The 20,782-nt window shown below is 45.6% G+C and overlaps 1 protein-coding gene across 5 annotated transcripts in view; it reads right to left on the bottom strand.

The window, feature by feature from the left end:
* The window catches only part of MID1 (midline 1), a 340,262-nt gene that overhangs the window by 4,334 nt on the left and 315,146 nt on the right, over positions 1–20,782 (bottom strand). For all 5 annotated transcript variants that reach the window (XM_047716064.1, XM_047716062.1, XM_047716066.1 and 2 more), the window contains exons 7-9: positions 17,046–17,189; positions 8,594–8,755; positions 4,614–4,821 (exon numbers count right to left, since the gene is read on the bottom strand). In XM_047716064.1, coding sequence (XP_047572020.1) covers positions 4,614–4,821; positions 8,594–8,755; positions 17,046–17,189 — 514 coding nt within the window. The remainder of the gene's footprint in view (positions 1–4,613; positions 4,822–8,593; positions 8,756–17,045; positions 17,190–20,782) is intronic.

Below are 20,782 nucleotides of genomic sequence, written 5' to 3'. Positions count from 1 at the left end.
AGAGAATTAGAACTTTGTGCCTCGCTGCCTTTTGGGTTTTGTTTATTTGTTTTTTACACGCATCATGGCCCACACAATGAATTCTCTAGGCCAGTGGTGTCCCATAGCAGTTTCTGCATGAGTGAAATGTTTTGCCCCGCTCAGTATGGTAGCCATGAGCCACATGTTTGAACTGTGCCTGTTGAGACTGAAGAACCAGACTTTAAATTTAGTTAATTTTAATTAAGTTGAATGATTTAACTTAACTGCATGTGGCTCAGGGCTACCATATTGAATAGCACAACCCTAGACTTCTCCTTCTGACCTACTTCGAATTTTTCGGCTGACCCCCATGTCTGTCATTTTCCATGACTTCAAGTACAGTTTGCAACAGGTAATTGTGGAGAATGGTTTTCACTTCCAGCGTAAGTTCCTTGTCCTCTCCTAGATCTACAACACAGGGACACAGACAGCGTCCATCTCGGAGGGTGATTCTGGGGAGTAAAGGGAAGAATATGTGTAAAATCTGGGGCACAAGGCACAGCAAGGAATCTTGGGTAACTGCTGTTTTATTAGCTTTGCCGAATGTTACATAACTAAGAAGTCTCAGAATCAGAATTTGAACCTAGGATGACTCACCAGAAAGTATGTGATTCATCACTGCCAAGAGCCCCTCTGATTACATTTCTTACTACATTTTAAAAAATTCTGAATATCCCAGTTACTCCAAATATACTCTCAACAGCTCAAAAAAGTTAAGAATTCTTTCTACAGTCTTCGAAGCTCCTTAATCTTTTTTTACCCTGCTGAGGTATGCCTCCCTAACATTTGCAGGATTTTGGTGATTAAGATAAGCAAAGCCTATCATTCTTAATAAAGAGTAAATGACTCAGAGCTCAACCTTTAATATGTTAGAGCAGAAACCAGTCTAAGCCGATACTGACATAGGGTACCTTACCCAGTGCAGAGAAAAAAAAAAAAAAAACCAACTCCATTGGTCTTTGATAAAATTACATTCTTAAAAAAATAATAACAACAAGTTGGATTTAAAATACAATCACTTTAAGAGTGCTGTGTTAAAAAAAAAAATGAACAGAACATGCTATCACTGAATTTAAAAAGAGGAGGGACTCCATCCTCAGGAAAGCCTAGTGTCCTAGCCTGCTTGCCATCAGCCTGGCCTCCTCTCCTCTTTCCGGCCAATCTGGTTCTGCATCCCGGGGAGAATCCTGGGGTTGCATTTCCCAGATTCCTTTCCCAGTGGGAGGCTGGGTCAGGTTCTGCCCCTGTGATGGCTTTGCCTGAGATCCAGAACTTCTAAGAGGTGGGGGAAACACTCTTTCCAGACAGCAGCCAGCCAGAGAGACACTTTGGAAAGGTTTCGTTCGGACTATTGGTCTCCCACGATGTTCACTATGCCCCACAGACGCTATTTCCATTTTCAGATACTGTGGAACCTGCATTTGCATAACAAAATTAGCCACGTTTGTATTGTTTCCTTTTGTTTCTGGGCACCATTTTTACTTTGTACCAAAGGGCTCTGACGTTTATTTCCCATCTGAACCTTCACTGAACCTGCTATGAAGCAGCTGCGGCAGGTATGACTGCCTTCATGTAGCGATGGGAAAACACAGAGAAGGTTACAATTAGGAGCAGAATCCGGAATATCGCCCCCTCCCCCCTTGACTTCTGGCCCAGTCGTCTTCACGTGAACCCACGGTGAGTTAACACCATTTCATAAAACACCAAGTGCACATTAACAGCATTAGAGAGTAAGAAAATAACTCTGTGCATAGCCCATTAAGCAAAGGAAAATACCATTATGTTATCATTAATCTGTAAAACGATGTACGGATTTCCATTGAGCTTGAAAGGTGCGGGCAGAAGGTAATGTTCCATTAAGTTACGCAGTGACACTTGGAGAATTCACGAAGTATAAAAATTATGTTTCTCAGAGCAATGCTAACACGCCCCAATTGCAGGGATCGTAACATATACGTTAATTGAAAGTCAGGATGATATTTCATGAGAAAATGGATGTGTCATTAGCTGGTGTAAATCAAGGTGCCCCAAGCATTTGATCATACGGGTCACCCCTTCTCCTTGAACACCTCCCAGGAAATGTTCAACTCCTTTCTCCATGAGATGTTTTTCTGAAGCTGACACAATCCGGTGTGTAAAGATCCAAAGTGTGGCAATTAATTTTAGATTTTCCCCCTCTCCTGAGTTGGTTTTGACATCTGGAGGGTGTTTTCAAGGTAATACTGATCTGTGTTTATATAACTGAAGGGGTCTGCTGGAAATTCCCTCACCATTCATCAATGGGAATGAGATCATAATGATCGGGTATCATTTATCATAAATAATTATTAATGGGGTTGTAATTATTTAGACACTGGAGTCTATCCCAGATTAATACAAGCACATTAATTAACTAGAAATGCTTGCTCCTTTGCACCTGGAAAAATTCATCGTGTTTTCCTTCGGGCTTTTATCTTGCCCCAGTGCCGCTAAAAACTGTAAATGCCAAATCTGGCCCAGAGCCGAGTGGGGCGGAAGGATTTGTCCTCCATCCTCTGGCAGGATGTTGGAACAGGAAAATGTTCTGGGCCAAGAGAATTCCGAGGATCACAACAGGAGAAAACCTTGCCTGGCCGACATAGGTACCGTTCTGGGGAGAAAGGAGACACCCAAGCTTATGGTTTCACTTTTTAGATCTCAGTGGCTTTGTACCAACACCATAAGGGACTTAAGACACAATAAATGATTTAGCTTCCATATCTCAAACATAACACTGTGATGATACTCCTCGTTTTGGGTTATGCAGTTGGGAGGTGTTTCTTTCTAAGCAAGGATTAGCAAGCTATCGCTCATCAAGTATACCACTGTACGCCCGAAAGACTAATTAGGTTTCAAAATCAGAGCACGGTGCTTCAGAGCAGAGATCAGCAAACTGTAACCCACGGGCCGAATTGGGCCCTCTGCTGGTTTTTATAAATAAAGTTTTATTTGCGCAAGGCCATGCCCAGTCATGGACACACGGTTTGCGGCTGCTCTCCCACTATAACCGGATTGCTGAGTCGTCAGGATAAAAATCATCTGGCCTGCCAAACTGCAACACTGGCTCACTAGCCTGTCACAGAAAGGTCTGTGAAGCCTTGGGTCAGAGCCTGCGCCCTGACTGTGGCCTTCCTAACTCTGTCGCCTGTGAGCTTTGCCACCTTGTGCTAACGGGCATGTGCCCCAGTCATCTCATCTGTAAATGGGGGATTCTAGCGCCTACCACTGGGGTCTATTAAGATGAATGAAGGAGTGAACATCTGCAGGATGCTTAGACCATGCGTGGCCCACAGCTGTGCTAGAGGAGGGCGAGGTTAACACAAATAAAAGAGCAGGAGCGAACAGGTGTTTGTCAGCCAGCCAGCCAGAGGAAGGGGGACAGTTCGTGGCTCACAGAATAGACAAGGTAAGCTTTGTGAGGTTCACCAGGCAAAGGCTGGCTCATTCCAACGCAGACACCGCACCCTGCCTGACACCCCCCCGCTTTCGAGATCTGGCCAGGCGGAAGGCATGGCGCTGGACCTAACAGACTATTCGAAAGGGTTTCCAGCGACTGCCCACTGCCTCGGCCCCTCCGTTCTGGACTATTTCCAGTCGTCGGCCCCGTCTAGAGTCATAAAACATACAAGGCAACAGAAATTCATTCTCTTTAGATGATAAAGAGTAATGTTTTAGAGAAGGAATAGGCACACGTTTTTGATAAAGGGCTGGGGAGTTAATATTTTTGGCTTTGAGGACCACAGGCTTCTATTTTAACTGCTTAACTCTGCCGTGTGGCTCAGAGGCAGCCACAGACAATGTGGAAAAGAATGGGCATGGCTGTGTTCCCACACACTTAGTTTACCAAAACAGGCACAGGGCCAGGTCTGGCCCGCTGGCCGTCATCGGCTGACTCGTGTTTTAAGGCGTAGAAGAGCAGTGTTAGCATACTAGCTCGGTTAGGGACCGGAACTCAATCAACTCAACTTGCAGTAAGTAAAAAAGAAAAAAAAATGGATGCACTTAAAGCAAGCTGTTTTGCTTATTGGCTGAAAGGAAGACTAGATGATGGTTTTGCAGATATTCGCTCCTTCCTCTCACCTCCATGGGAGAGAGATTCTTCCCTAGACCACCAGCTTTGGCTTTGGCTATGGCTAGGTGGCTGGCTTTGGCCAATGAGAAGTCAGTAGACAGTGACGTAAGCAAAGGCTTGGAATGGGCTGGCCTAGCTGTGCTTGTGCTCTCGGGCTCGAGAGAGACGTGACACGGGCAGCCCTCGTGGCCGAAGAGGCTGAAGAGACACAAAGAAGAGACCTAGACCCAATCTACAGCTTAAAGCAAAGCCCAGCCGAGATTAGCCTTGGCAGCGGACCCACACAAGGGTGTAGAGAGCGAGCAATCATGAATGATTATTGTTTGAAGCCACCAAGTCTTGGGGTGCTCGTTACGCAGCACTACTGTTGCAACAACAGACACAAAAAGCTTTTCTGCATATTTTCCTGCAAGACGGGCCCTGGAATGGGTTAGTGCTCTGACAAAGTACAGAATGACATGTGGCTTTTTGTAACTGGACGACAACAGATAGCATTGCCTACCATGTGCTCCCACTTATGACCACTTCCCAGTAATGCCGACCGCTATCAATGAACACATTTCCAGCTACACCATAGCTCCCTTGGCTGGTGAAGCGTTCGGGCGTGTGGCTCTTTTTAGAGGATGACTCATCACGTTCTACCGTCAAGTTATCGTGGGACACCTTCAGCTTTCGATGTGCAGACTTGGGGTCCAGTTTAAATGGCTGGCCTGGGAACAAGTTTACAAAAAACAAAGAGAGGAAGAAGAGGACCGTTTATTTCAACATGACCAATACTGTATTTTCAGAATCAGGTTTTAAGAACATGGTAAAATATTGAATACAAACATGATCCTGCTTTCATGAACTCCCAGCCTGTCAGTTCTGAGATGGGGATCTAGAGTTGCTGTGGCTAAAGATTCAACCGTAGCATGGGCGGGGTTAACCACGGTATGTAGTAGAAGCTATCTTCGGGGGTCCCAGCTGGACACAAGCAGCTCTGGTACACAGTGGCTAAACAGCATTCCCAAGGGAAGGAGAAAATGAAGACTTCGTTTTTAACCATTCCCATATTCGATCCAGCTTAAAATGGGGTTCACGCTCAGTACACTACAGACCAGAAGCCAAAGAAATCAAGATTGCAGATTTTGACATAAAGGCTTTACATAATTCTGAAACTGTTGCAAATTACAAATGAGTCTCATGAACTCAGAATGATTATAAAAATGTGCATTTTTCAGCCCACAACAAGATGAGGAAAAAAATGTGATCATAACACCTGGGTTTTCTACTCCTGAGTGCGTGTGTGTGTGTGTGTGTACATACATACATATACATAAAATAAATCCCCCTGTATTTCATTATTCACATTTGTGTTTTGAAGATCTCGCTATATGTAACTTTTTTTCAAGATTTTATTTATTTATTTGACAGAGAGAGAGACACACAACAGAGAGAGGGAACAAAGCAGGGAGAGTGGGAGAGGGAGAAGCAGGCTTCCCACTGAGCAGGGAGCCCGATGCAGGGCTTGAGCCCAGGACACTGGGACCATGACCTGAGCCGAAGGCAGGCGCCCAATGACTGAGACACCCAGGCGCCCCTCTTTATGTAATTTTTAAGATTTATATATATATATAATACATATTTGTGTTTTGAAGATCGAACTGTTAGAAAATCTTGGCAGAGTCACCCCTGAGCGTCTTGTCATAGCTGTTACTTCTCTGAGAATGTAACACGGTCCTGGAGGACTGCCTGGCATTCGACACCACATCGGTGTTAAAAGGCATGAAATGAGTTACGAGATCATGCAAATACCAAGTTGTCTCAAGGCCACTCCCCTCCCCGGCCGCGGCCATGGCCACGGCCCCGGCCGCAGTTGCTAGGCCCGCCCTCAGGCAGCCAGCGGACAGAGTTTGGTGCACTGGCTGGGGAAATCCACGACCCCGGCTGAGACAGTGGCACGCAGAGCGCAGGGCAATGAGTGCTGTGTCACGTCCGCGTGGGTCAGAGGATCTCTAGCCGTCACCTGGATACAAACACGACACGCACACCTGTCAAATCCCTTCTCTTAGGACAGGGGTCAGCACATCTTTCTGATAAGAGACCAGATGGATCTTTTCAGCTCGGCTGGCCATGTGGCCTCTTATGTGGCTACCCAACTGCTGCTGCAGAGCGCGCGGCCTGAGACGAGAGGGAAATGGACGGGTGCGGCTGTGTGCCAATGAAACTTTATTTATAAAAATAGGCAGCCAGATGTGACTGGCAGGCTGGATCGTCTGCTGACCCATTTTAGATTTCTGTCCACATCACAGAAAAGCTTAAAGAGGATGCTGAGGAAAAGCTTCCAAGGGCGGATCAGGCATGGACATTGTCAGAGGCTCTAAGAGCTGCTGGGTTACATGCTGAGTTTGAATTTCAGCTTGTCTTGGGAAACACTGCTGTCCTCAGAAATGATCATGCCAGCAACTGTTAGGGATAAAGTATGAACTAAGGCAAGGAGAGTATGAAGATTGTTTTGCCTAAAATATTTCCGTTTTTGGAAGAGATTGTGTATAAAACAAGTGGACGTTAATGGGCAGACCGGGGAGGGGGGTGGTTTCATTAAGGCAGCCGTCACTGAAGAGGGGGGGCCGTGTGCTGCTTGCCCTTCATCCAGCAAGGAATATGAGAATGGCAAAGCGAGTCAGGAAGACTGGCCTCATGAAGACGGGAGATGTACGCCATCTCGCCTCAACTCACACCCTCACCTACACACGCGTGGAGTAGCCCCTTGACAGCTTAGGTCAGGCCCAACCCCAACCCCTGCATCCTCAGCGAGCAAATTCCACCTGCGCCTCAGATGTGTTTCTCAAACGCACCATCACCTACTCTGTCCAAGTTCAAGGCTTTTGCTTCAATGAGGACAAATTAGTTCAAGGGCCAAATTAACCATTTACTTTACTAAAGAATTCAATTCATTGTAATATCGTGCATGTAGGAGTTTGGAAAACTACAGCCTGCAAGCCAAACCCAGCATACTGCGTGTGTTTGTGAATAAAGTTTTGTTGAAACCCAAGCATGTCCATTCATTTATGGGTAATCATGGCTGCTTTTGCTCTGCGGTGGCAGGGGTGAATAAGAATGGATGGTGACCGAGACCATCTAATGTGCACAGCCTCCAATCTTTACTCTTTGGCACACTGCAGAAAAGTCCGCTGACTCCTCGTGTACAAGTTGATAATATCTGTTCAATAATCGCATGTCTAGAAATAGAAGATGACATTATCTGTCTACATGAAATGAATGCGATATCTTCAGTGAAACTGATGAAGCACGCGTTCGATGTCTCAGAGACATTTTCTACACAATTAACCTCAGTGTATGTATTTACTAATTCTTCTCCTACTTAATCTCTAAAAACATTTCCTTCTTTACCAGCAGAAATACTGAGGGGAGAAATTAGCTTCACACCTAAATGTATGTGGCTGAAATTCATATGCCTGGAGTATAATGAAGTTATTTGGCTGCTGAAATCGAGGACTTGCGTTAAGTGAGGATTCTTCTGGAAAAGCAGTTAATGGTCCCCAGTGACTAGGGGCAACTGTCTAACACGGTCCCATATCGACACACTCCCCTTTGCTTTCTCTTGGGAGGTCCTATGCAAAGAAATTCCATGTTATAGAACATATTTCTAGATCAAAAATAGTAAAGAAAAAAGAGAGGATAAAAGAAAACACATGTGGGCAGAGACAGCGAGGGAGACGACAGTGTTACAAGACATATGTACGGGCCAGATCTTTCCTTGTGTCCTGTGGGGTGTGGGGTGTTTCCCATCATCCCTGGCTGCTAACCATTAGACACCAGTAGCAACTACCCCAGTTCTAACTGCCAAAAATATCTCCAGACATTGCTCAGTGTCCCTGGGGGGCTGGGGGTGGGGAGAGCAGAACTGCTTCTGAGAATCATAGACCTAGACAGATATCTGGAGTAAGGAATTCTTGAAGAAAGAGTTACTAATTTGCTCTTCTGTTATGGAAAAATAATTTGTCGTTTGCAGCACCCCAGCGACCTGTCAGGGTCTCTCTCTCTATAATTTATATTCATATATCTTATATGATATATAAATTTTATATAAATAATAAAATAAAAAATATATATAAATAAAATAAATATTTATAAATATATAAAGCATAAATATATATTTTATATATTATATATAATAGAAACACACACACACATCTGTTCTAATTCTCACAAGAACCCCTCCAGATTATTTGTTAGAAGAGCGAGCAGGTCTGAAGTCGATGCAGAGAAGTGGATGGACTCACAGCCCTTAAGGGTCGAGAGAGTTGGGGACCCCAGAGGCGTCTGATGCCAACTGCACCCCACCGCCCCGGCTCTTGACTTGCTCCTCGGGCCTGTCGACGATGCCTGAGGCAGACAGAAGGAAAAGAAAGGGGGACAGAGGCGGCCGAAAGGAGAGCAGAAGGGAGGCGACAGCTCTACCGAGCTCGTGGCACTTACTGTTTGTCTTCAGCTTCCCAGGCTCACTGCTGCGGCTACCCGCCTGGTTGATGGCCTTGACAATGAAGATGTACTTGGTGCCACTCTGCAGACCATGGACTGTGTAGTGGTTCTGCTTGATGTTGGGCACGATCATCCAGCTGTCGGCCGAGTTACACAGACCTGTGAAGCCAAGCAGACAAGGTACAATTCTTTGTCACTTCTGCATCTCCGAGGGAGCCCGCTAATAAACCGGAGGGCTGCCTCCTGCCTACAGTGGGCGGCCGACCTGTATTTATTATTATATATTCCTGCTGTGTGCCCCAAATGGAAAACCCCAGGAAAATGATATCGCAGCTTCTGCTCAGTAAACACGGGAGCAGCCAAGGCAGTCCTGTGTGGCGGGCTGCACGTGGTGTCCGTGCGCGACGCATCATGGTGAGGAGAAAGCAGCCGCAAGTCACCACAGGCTCAGCTCCCGGCCCCCTTACGCCACACTCATGAGCGTGATTGTTAAATCGGAATCTCATCAAGTCTGAGCCTCACAGCAGGTGAGAAGAGACCTGAATCACGTAGGAGAAGTTGGTTCCACGGATGTCTACATAGTCGATCGCTTTTGTGCCTCTCATCTTCAGCCTGCCCCAGACCCAGGCCCGAGCGGCTTGGCAGAGATGGGATGGGTTCCCTCGTGGGAATACAAGAGTGTGCGAGAGGAGGCATTCCAAGGCCTCGAGGATTTCTGTTGATGCCTTGGGTCTCTGTCAGTGCCAAGGGGAGAACGTTCCCCAGAGTCTTCTCGACTGAGCAGGATGAGACACCGGGAACAGCTCTACTGCCTCACCCCTGCAGGAGTGAGGCCGGCAGAGACTGGCCCGACTTCTGACCGGGGAGCGAAAAAAGCAATCACCAGGGTCACGGGCTTTCCCAGCATTAGTGTGGCCACAGTTAACCAACTCGGGAGGCCTGTCCCTAGGAGAAGTGGGGAGCAGTGGCACCCCGGGACAGCCAGGGCCCAGTGTAGCCCTTAGAAAAGCACAAACAGGGATTCGGACCAGCTGTAGTCCCTAGTGTGGCGGGGCCACAGCTCCGGCTGTGTTCTGCAGGATGTGGGCTGGGGGGGGTGGGCAGGCTGAGGATTTACGATGCTTTTGGAAGAACATGTAGGGAAAAGGAGGCCCGTTTCGTTTTGCAGCAGGCTGATGCTGAAAACGTCTCTTTGGTATTGGGCCCAGCGCTGCTCTCTATCCACCCATCAATCTCCACTCTAAGAGAACCTTTTCCCAGCCCCCTGGTGACTAGCTGTCACCAAGTTTCCTGACTCTGGTGAATTTCCTTCACCAGTTCTTGGTGGAGGCCTGAGTCCCTCCACTTCCTGAGGGGCTCCGAACTCCCCCCGGCCCACTCTCTCCCTTTCAGTGGATTTGCAAGTCAAAGGGTTAGTTCTTTTGATCTGGAGGCAACTTATACCTTACAGTAATCCCAAGAAGCAGTCCCTTAATCTTTCTTTGGTCTCAACCTCTTTGAGAATCTAATAAAACATTTCTATAGTAGGAGAGTCACATGTGCAGATCCCTACCGAGCCACAAATATCTGCATGGCATTCCAAGACATTCACAGCCCCGTGACATCTGTCTTTGGATCGCACTAAATACCTTCTCCAACTTTTGAGTAAAACACCGCTCCTGCTGGTCTGCACCGTTGAGAAGAACCTTAGAAGTCTTTCGTCAAGTGTGAAACTTCACCTCGTCTGATTTGTACCTTGGGGGCACAGTCTCGTTAGACACCCTCCAGTGAGTCATAGATACATACACTCACACACACACATACAAACTCACAAGGTCAGATCTGACCCTGTGCGCTTCCTGTCACCTCTTTTCATCTCCACCTGTGAACATTTCACCAGCAGCGCCGCCGGAGTTGACAAAGCCAGCATAAAGCAAGGGAACCGTGGGAGACTCACGGAAGGCGGCGAAGGCGTGTGTGCACTCATGTTGGAGACGGAGCAGGACGACTGAGTCACCACCCACCCCCACCCCACCCCCTGTTCTCCCCCAAGTCGTAGCCCTCTGTTCTCCTGCCCATTCTCACTCGTGTGAGACCCAGGAAAACATCCACCAGGGGCTCAGTAACACGGGGCTCTCCCTACTACATTTCCCTCTGGCTACTTCTTCACCTCACCTTTACCGTGCATACAGCTGTCATAAGCTCGGTGCTTCTGGATAGCACCAGGGCCAAATCACAGATTTGGATCCGACCAAAGAAGGGTCATTTTGAACTCTGAGCTCTGGGCCCCAAGAAGCCTGCAACTCACTTTAGACATTTCATCGTGATCTTCCAACAGTAATAAAACGAAAACAATGAGCTTTTTCTATTGCCCAGGATAATCCACTCATATTCCTAGACCTTTGTCAACAGCAGTCGAGTACGGACGAACACAGTAACGGCATTCAGTAGACTCAAATGAGAACACTATCGATGTCACTGCGTTTACACTGTTCCCGTTTAATTGCACATGTTACAGGAAAATGACGATTGTGGTCAAAGAAAGCAAATGTAAAAATGTTTCAATAAACTTTACATCACTGTGCGACCAAAAAGCGGGGCTTAATGTGGTGGGGGAATGCTTTCAGCGACATCATAAAGCAGATGTCTGAAATTGCTACGAACAGCAAGTTGGCCTTAAAACCCAACAAAAGAGATTTAATGTTTCAGAACCCTTTTCCAAACAGAAAAGGGACCCTGACCAGCCTGATGACTTTGAAGAGGTCGCTCATTTTTTTTCCCCTCAAAGATTAAAAGAACAAAAATGTTGACAGAGTGGTAAAATTTGATTGGACAGGTCTACGCTGGGACAACTTGCTCTCGCGATAGCTCGCTATTTCTGTGGCGGCTTACCTTTCTGTTACTACTGCTGCCAGGACAATAATTGAGAAGTTGATTAAAAACGCCAAGAAAGCAGCAGCGACCATTTTCTTCTGGCGGCTGGAGCAAGTGGGGCGTCTCCAAGGACACCGTCACTGCGTTGCTAGCGTTGGTCCTGGGCCAGCATCACCTAACATGTTGCATATGGTGCCAAGTGCCAGACCTCTCTGCCTCGGTACCGCACCGTGTCGGGGTCGCTGACCAGGTTTTAAGCATCTCTTTACGAGACACCTGTGGCACCATCCTGGAATGAAGCCTCACTTTTTTCCCAATTCATTCTCAATCATCTTTGAGGGTATTCCAATATCCACCTTCTCTAACTTGGCTTCCAGTATTAAAGCAACAATGGAATGTGGGAGATAATTAGTTCATAATGAAACTTAATTGAGTTTCTCAATCTTATACATTTTGTTCTCATTCACAATGGGTCAGAAGCATCTCCCTATGTAACGCCGCTCATTACAAGATCCTAATTACATTTGGGATTTCAGAGCCTTGTATAGCAACAGTTATCTTGCAGTAAAACACTCTGTATAAAACATTACGCAACACGGACACCCTTCGGAGAGGTGGCACATGGCTTCAAACGTCCTTTGTTTCTTCTACCAGACCGGACAGAAGTGAACATCCTTTTCCTTCTTCTCTGTAAAAATAGTATCTGTTTAATAACTGCTCATGAATGTTTTCAAATCGACTAAGATTAATTAAATACAGATAACTACCTCGCCATGGAGACCTGGAAAAGCGCATCTTTGGACTTCGGCTAATAATAAAAATAGGCTGCTGGGGAAAGGCCCAGTTTAGGATTTTAAATGGCACACTGAAAGGGGTTTTGGAAAAAAACATGAAAAACGTTGTGAAATTAAATACATATCTACTTATTAATAAGCAATTCATTAACATCTGTAGGCCTAAGTCTGCTAATAAGAATGCATAATAAAAAATTAATGGTATCATTAATTTTGCATTTGAATATATGAATTTGATTAGGGAGAGCCTTTTTAAAGATCAAAAGCTTCACAGATATTATCTAATTCTCCTTCACCAAAGTCAGTTGTGGGCAATTAACTAGAATTCATTACGACAAGTGGAGGAACCATGACCTATAGGCAGCGAAGATTCCTAGTGGCACGAGGGGCTGTGGCCGGTTTGGGGGCTACCATGTCTTCTAACTTTCGGTACAGTTTTACTATTGGCTCTCGTCATTCAATGTAACAACATCTGCAAAGGATATTCCTCCAAATGGCGGGACAGATGGACTAACATTCAGGGAAGGCCTGGCACTTGAAGAATGTGTAAAATGCCACTTTGTAGAAAACCCTCACTAATTTCATGACTGACCTTTGTCCTATGACCCAAAACATTAGCTTTAAAAAAAAAAAATGCGGTGACGGGTGAGTGCCGCCGTATTTTTGCAGGAATAATAACTTGGACTACCTCTGCGCTGACACTGTGGCAAGCATGGGGCTCAGACCATAGTTTTATCATCTCAACCATGGAAAGTTAAAACATCACCTCTCCTTACAGACAAGGAAACAGACGCAGAGGACGTTGAATAATTCGCCCCAAATTACGGAGATAGTGAGGTCCACAGTTGGGATTCAAATCCAGGTCCCTCTCAGACATTATAAATATATATAATAGTCAAGAAGAAAATAATTTGAAGGTCTTTGCATGTCAGTTGTCTTTTTATTTACATTTACTCTTTCTTTCCTTGTTACAATTCGATCCTGTAGGCCTCAGGACGTCACTATATTGGTTTAATGGACGTTAAAGAGACAAACAGCTCCCGGTACTAATGGGCTGATGAGAGTGTCCAGTCAGATGGGCACCTGCGGTTTCCCTGATTTCCACTGGTCCTGGGAAGAATAGCCTTTCCGACATGTGTGCACCAAACAAGCAAGGTCTGTCACCTTCAAGAAGTCATCCCCATTTATTTTCTTGTGGCACCTGCTTTTGGGGAATAATACACTGTGTCTGGAATCACCGAGAATGGAGCTCTGAAGTCAGTGGTGTGGCTGCTGGTGGGTTTCTGTAGGCATGGCCTTTTCTCATCTACTCCACTCATATGTTTTTGTTTTGATATTATTTTTCATGCCAACAGCATGGAAGCCAAGTCAGCCAGAGAAACCCCAAGTTTTAGGCACTAGGTCTCCTCTTTTCATTTGGTGGGGGGTGGGGGAGTAAAGCACTGGGATCGAGTCCAAGTTCTTAAGCGCATCCACTGTCTTTCAGCTCCACATCCTCGCTCCTCGAGTATCCATACTCCTTGCGGAGCAACCTCGCTGGCCCTCACATTCTGACTCTGAGCTCGCCCGTGGGACTTGCTTTGGTCTCTAGCACATCAGCTAAAGTGACAAAGACAGGGGCCTGCAAAGTACTTGTGCAAGTGTGCCTGTCCTTACAGGCGTGCGCTGCGCTCACCTTCACTCACCGGGAGAGTGCACCCATGTGGGACTACAGGAGGCAGCCCCAATGCAGCATGACCTTGACAGAGCCTCACCCAGGTCAGTGGGATCAGCAGACCCCCACCTGATTCCAAACACACAGGCAATACATGTTTACTGTTATATGCTACTTCGGTTCTGTGGTTGTTGGCTGATCAGCAAAAGCCAACTGATACAGGGCCTGCCCGTCTAGGCCAAGGCTCTACGTAGTGTCTCAATGCCCACAAAAATTCGCTTTAAGACACTTCAGGAAAGACGGAACCATCTATGGTGGGTGTGCTTTTGGGTAGTCCCCATGATTCCCCAGCAATATATTCACAACTTCATGTAATTCTCACCCTCCTTGAGCGCAGGCAAGACCGGTGACCTGCTTCCAAAAAAAGAGAATACAGCAAAGGACAAAAGTCCTAGCATCATGAGTTTGCAAATGTACTTATGATCCCTGACCAGCTATTTCTGAGTTAATCAAAAGAGATTATTCTGGGTGAACAAAGCAAGGTAAAGAACTGTGTTTTGCCCACTACCTTTTGTGTCCCTAAAAAATGTATTTCTAGATGTGTGTGAGTGTCTGTGCATCCTTTTGTATCAACAGACAACCACAGGAAGGATGCGTGTGAAATGGAGTTGGTGCAGTAGGTAACTTTGGAACTGCCATATTGGGGCTTTGGGGCTGCCATATTGAAAAACATCCAATCATCACTGTAGACATTTTATATATTATCACACAGTGTTCGTGCATTACTTACTAAAAAGAAAGGTTTTAGGGAAGTTAGTATTTCTTCATGCACGTATAACTAGGGATGAGGAGCAATACCAGAAGAATCCAAAATCCTGAAAGGAGGGCAAAATGATGCCAAACCATGGCGAACCACTGATACGCCCGTGCTGTTTAGACTTGCCCCCCACAGCACTTCCAACAGCTATGGGTCAGAGGTGGAGAAGTCTCTTCTGGAATTTATCTTCTCCTTACCTTTGTGGGCGCTACTGCCATTGGCAGGTCCTGGCCATCTCTGCCTCTGTGAATTACTACAGACCTCCAAGTTCATGTCTCTGCTTCCAGTTTTGCCCTGTTCCACTCTATCCCCCACAGCACTGCCTGAGGGGGGCTTCTAACCCTATATCTGATCGCACTGCTGCTCTGTGTGGGGAAAAATCCCACATCGTGTGGCCCGAGTGGCCCTCTGTGGTCTAGGTCTTTACTATGGGTGAGGATTAAGAGACTGGTGATTAAGAACATGTGCTTTCTGGAACTAGACCCAGATGGGTTTGAGTCCCGGTTCTATTTCTCTATCTTCATTTCCCCCCATCTCCCCTTCCCCACTCAATTCTCCAGCCAGGCTTGAGTAGAGAATGTCTCAGAAAATGCCTTGCCATTCTCCGTCTCCACAGGTTTGCCCCCGATCATGTGGCTGCCTGGCATTCCCCTTAGCTTGCTGATATGTACCCACTCTCTTCCAAAACTTAGTTAAACCATCATTTCCCCCAAGGCATTTTCACCCATCATGTCTGCCTTCTTACTCAGGCAGCTGGCCACAGCAGTTAGCAACATTTCATGATTTTTTTTTCCTCCTTACGCATTCCTGGAAAATGGTAAGATTTTAATAAAGGCTTCCAAGGCAGGCCAATTAGGGAGTGGAAGGTCAGAGGGTTGAGGAAGGAAGCCTGGGAAATGAGGATGTAAGGAGGCCGGGGGGTCTGTTTGTTGGTATGAGCCGGCAATGCTAGTTACTTGGAGGCGGGGTTCTTCACGCATCCCTCTTTTTTTCCCCCCTCTTTTAATTAATCCTAAATTTAATTTCTTTTTTAAGCATCATGTGCCTCAGAATTCCTTGTGCTAGGAAAGAACAGGGTGCTTAAGGGAGAAGAGGTGTATGTAATAAAAGCATTCAGTTGATATGGATTTATTCAAAACATTTCTTTGTTGAAAAGTGACTGCTATTCTATTCTATTCTATTCTGTTCTACTTTGATACGTTCTCTTTCCATTCGCTAAAGAAGTTTCAAACTTGCTTCCCAGAAAAGTCACATCTTCTGGTCCTCTCCCATTTACTCAACTCAATTTGAGTAACCGTGGAGGTAGGGAGGTGAGATTGCTTTGTTACCACCGCTCTGGCCAGCAACTGGGGTTCTCTGAGATCATCAACCTGTCTCTGATACCAGAGAGCTCATGGGCCCCAGGGAGAGAAGGGTCTCTCTGTGTTTCAGGTAAGGTCTGAAATTCTTCCCAGGTGGGGGCCAATGACTAACATTTTAAACAACGGGCCTGCTCTCCTCCAAATGGGATGTGGTATTGGGCATTGTTCGGCTATCCACTTTATTAAATTCTTTTTTTTACGTTGTGAAATAACACTCAGAGACGTACGTAATACTAAATGTAGGATAAACTCACTAAACCGTGTAACTCCCACCCAGAAAGTAGTTAACCCCATGAGCCCCTGTATACTGATTCTCAGTGGTGCCACTCCCCTCCCATCCTGGAAGTAACCATCATCCTCCCTTTTATTTATTATTTTTATACCTATGTATGCATCTCTAAACAAAAACTTTTTTTTTAAGATTTATGTATTTGAGAGAGAGAGAGCGAGCGAGCGAGCATGCACATGTGCGAGTCGGGGTGGGGGAGCACAGGGAGAGAGAATCTCAAGCAGATTCCCCAGTGAGCGCGGAGCTCAATGCAGGGCTTGATCCCATGACCCTGAGATCACGATCTGAGCCAAAAGCAAGAGTCGGGACACTTAACCTACTGAGCCACCCAGGCGCCCCTGCCCCACAAAATGGTTTTCCTTTTTATCTTTAAATTATGAATGTATAAATAGAGTCCTACTGCATGTATTCTTTTATTTCCAGCTTCCTTCTCTTAAGTATATGTTTGTAAGACTCATCCGTGTGGACTGCTAGAGATCACTAATTTTTATCACTCTTTGGCCCGTTATTTCTGCTGGTATAGTACAAGTGAATGCGATCATCCTCTTGGTGAGGAAATGCAGCCAATACCTACTGTGAATCCTTTCCTTCCTTGTCTTACCTTGACGCTTCAATTTAGAATTGCCATCTAACAGAAGACAGTCACCAAACAGAGAAATCGATAGGGGGCGCGATACTCACTAACAACATTGGCTTGTCCGGTGAATATGGTGTACTGGAGCTCATAGGAAACCACGCTGAATTCATCATCGGAGGTCCAGTGAACGGTGATGGTGTCGTAGGAAGCGGTGCAGAGCTCTTCTCTAATTGTAGGAGGGTTGGGAGCTGTGGGGGGAGGGGGGATCAAGAACGCTCATCAGCCAAAAAGCAGGCACCTCCAGGACACATTTCGGAGGAGACATGGGACAGTCAAAGCAGGCCTTTCTACACAGGTCCATCAGGACCACTAGCTCAGAGGTGGTGACCCCGATCCAAAGAACCAACGTCTGGTTGGCTGGTCGCTGCTGTCATTAAAGGATAGCGTGACTTCAGCCAGCCAGTAAGGACTTACCTCTATTTATCATGAAAGTATGTTTAGGAGGTTAAGCAAATAATACTCTTATCCATGAAAAAAAAATATTAAACAAAAAGCAAACAAGATGAACTTCTATGATTTCACCCACACTGGGGATATGGCAAACTTTTCCAGTAAAGGGCTAGGTGTAAATGGTTTAGGTTTTGCGGGCCATACATTCTTTGTTCTTTGTCCTTTCAACTCTGCTGCTGCACTATGAAGGCAGCCTTGGGCAATTCGTATTCAAATGGACATGGGCAGGTTCCAGTAAAACTTTATTGACAAAGAGAGGTTAGGGCTAGATTTGGCCTCCGAGCCAAGGTTTGCCAACCCCTGAACTACGTGAGGTCACGTATTCTTATATTTACACACCCGATTGGAAAAATACCAATGTTTGTTATCCTATAACAAACCCAGCCAAATAAGTGTTTGAAGATTTTCTCTCATTAGAAGTTTTGATGCCTTATTAAAATAAAACACCTTATTAGTGTGGCCATATTTTGCTCTCATCTTTCAGTTTTATAGGTGATATTTCAAATTAAGAAGAACATGATTAACAGTTAATCCTATCTAAGAAGTACATTTTCCTTCCCCAAGAAAACATGGTTCCTTGGCATTTGGTTAACTTTATTACTAGAGAAGGCTGCTGTTTTATGTCTCGAACACAGTCTGGAGCAGAGAAGTCTAAATCCTAGCAAAATAATGATTTGAAGTTGATTCAAAATCTACCAGCTTGATTTCAGTAACTGGTTTTATGAGAAGAGTTTGTGAGCAAGAAAAAGAATAGGCAGGGAGTGCTTTGCACTGGCAATAATATTTCAGAGCAGGGCTTGGCAAACTATGGCTATGGGCCAAATCTGGCCCACTGCCTGTTTTTGTAAATAAAGTTTTATTGGAACACAGCCAGGCTCATTCATTTATGTATTGTCTGTGGCTGCTTTTGTGCACTAGCAGAGTTGAGTAGTTGGGACCATATGTCCTGCAAAGCCTAAAATATTTACCATCTGGCCCTTTATAGTCAAAGTTTGCCAATCCCTGGTTTGGAGAATCGATCCAGGCCTTTATTTCCAGTCTTCTGTATACTAGAACCTAACTTCAAAAGGAGAAACATATCTGCATTCTATAGATTCGGAGCAACCTCTGTTCACACTATTGCAGAGCTCTTTCCTGCTCTAAATTTTGATTAGGCCCGAGGAGTCCTAAACAAACCCAAAGAGGGAGAAGAGTTTGTAAAAAAAGGCAACTTGAAAACTCGAATTGTTTTAGGCTTCATTTTGTCCAACTTCTGTTTGTTGCATAAAGTCAATTAGGGCAGCTTGGTCTCTTGCTCACTGAGTTCCAGCAACATGACTACACACCTGTGCATGTGGGCTGGCAACACATTAAGTCATGGGTTAAGACAGAAAGGCTCCATAGAGCCCTTAAAGCATTCTTTCTGGAATGTGTATTTATACATCTGTCTCCTGAAGTATATCCGCATGCAAGATTTAGTGTCGTCTGCTGTGACTTGGTTGTGCAGGAGTCAGGGACACCGAACCAGGGGAGGCCCAGCTGCTCCATAAAACTCCGTAGGATCGTCTGTGTGGCCGCTGTCGCTGTGCGATCACCCGGCAGGGAGTGGTGGAGAAATGCTTATTCTCCCATAATCTAAACAGCTCACTGAATTACTTTTCCATCAACCACCGGAGAAAAGATGGTGTCTCTTCTGTATTGCAATAGAGGATTAAGTAGAAAGCAAACTTGGGTTCAAAATAAGCAAGTAGCTGTGATCAGGGAGGAAATGTCACCTCTCTGGGTTATTAACTTGACATACCACTTAGAGGCATGTCACAGAGGGAAAAAAATCATCTTGTTTTCACAGCCACGCAGGCTAACCCTGTTTTGATTATAAGCCCAATGGGTTTGTCCTGAAAAGTCAATACGCAATTTACTGTAAGTGAGGATAGCAGCATGCCAATTTCAACATTCATGGGATTGGTGGCAGAACTGTTATTTTCTTGCCTCTGTTATAAACAGGACACAAGAAATGGTGGGCTAATACTCCACAAACACTTCATTTCCTGCTTACAAATGTCTGATAAACTATTTGGACTTGGCAATATCAGCCAAGCATCATATGTTATGGCCAGGATCGATGTTATGTCTAGAAATGGGCCAGATTTGTATTTGAGGTTTGACAGCTAAGAAGGCAGAATGGCAGGTACCCCATGTGGTCTCTAGCTTGGCATAAACAGCGATCGGGATGATATATGGGGTACACAGTCCTAGTCGGTGCAAACGACTTCCTCACCTTCCCCTTTAATCACTGCCTTGGTATTCGCATGGAGACGGAGCCCATGAGTGGACGCCCACCGGAACACCATTAAACGATGACTGGGCAACGGGGAGGACACACTCAGGTCAGCAAGACATTGATTTTGTACAGAAAGCTCATGTGCCCGGCCCAACAGTCTTTCAGTCCTCTTTATCCTTGGGCATGACCTTGTGACGTGGATCCAGCCCCCGAGACACAAGTGGGAGTTTGCCAGGTGGGCCTTCTCAGCAAGCTTTTTGTTTTCCTAATAAACAAGGACAGAATTTTGTCCCCGTTTCCCCTGCATCCGTCTCTTTTCACCTGTAACTTGAGCACGATGCGTGGAGGCAGGCAGCTGTGCTGTGTGTGGCAAAAAGGCAGCGCAGGGAAGATGGCAGAGCAGGAGAAAGAAGAGCCTGGGGTCTGCGGTCCTCACTGAGCTGTGGCCCAGGCTTGGAGCACACATCTCCATGCCCGGGTTTGCAGGATACAAACACCGCTTGATGGGTTTAGTCACTGCTAACTGGATTTTCTGTTGCTGCCATCCTACTCAATTCCAAATGACGCAAGAAAAAAAAAAAGACTTTTCATAGGATGCCATCATGAAAAACCGCTCAGCCAGAGAAAATCTAGACCTGTGCCGCCTAATACAGTAGCCACAAGCTGTTTAAACTTCTATTAAGTTTAATTAAATTTCAATGAAGGTAAAGACTCACCATTACATTTCAAGTTTCTGATAGCCCCATGTGGACAGCAGCTACCAAAACGGACAGTGCCGATACAGAATGTTTTTATCCTTGTGGCAGGTTCTAGGGGGGTGGCGTTAGTTTAGACTGTCTCAGAGTTAAAAGCTTAAAAAGGGGGGCAGTATATGAATAAATATTTGAAACTGAGTTTGGTTCCTTACTGCAAATGCACTGTGGAGTCACCTTTTTTCTTCCTTAATAAGAGTGGTGTGGTTTGAAAGAATGACATAAGATAAGTTGGTGGGATGAACACTTTGCTTACAAATGCGGAAAGGCTAAAAACAGCATCTCGGATTCTTGCAAAGAAAAAAAAACCTATCTGGGC

Source organism: Lutra lutra, chromosome X, assembly GCF_902655055.1.
Source record: "Lutra lutra chromosome X, mLutLut1.2, whole genome shotgun sequence".
NCBI lineage: Eukaryota > Metazoa > Chordata > Mammalia > Carnivora > Mustelidae > Lutra > Lutra lutra.
Note: the sequence above shows the minus strand (reverse complement) of the source record. Positions and strands in the feature narration are given on the sequence as shown.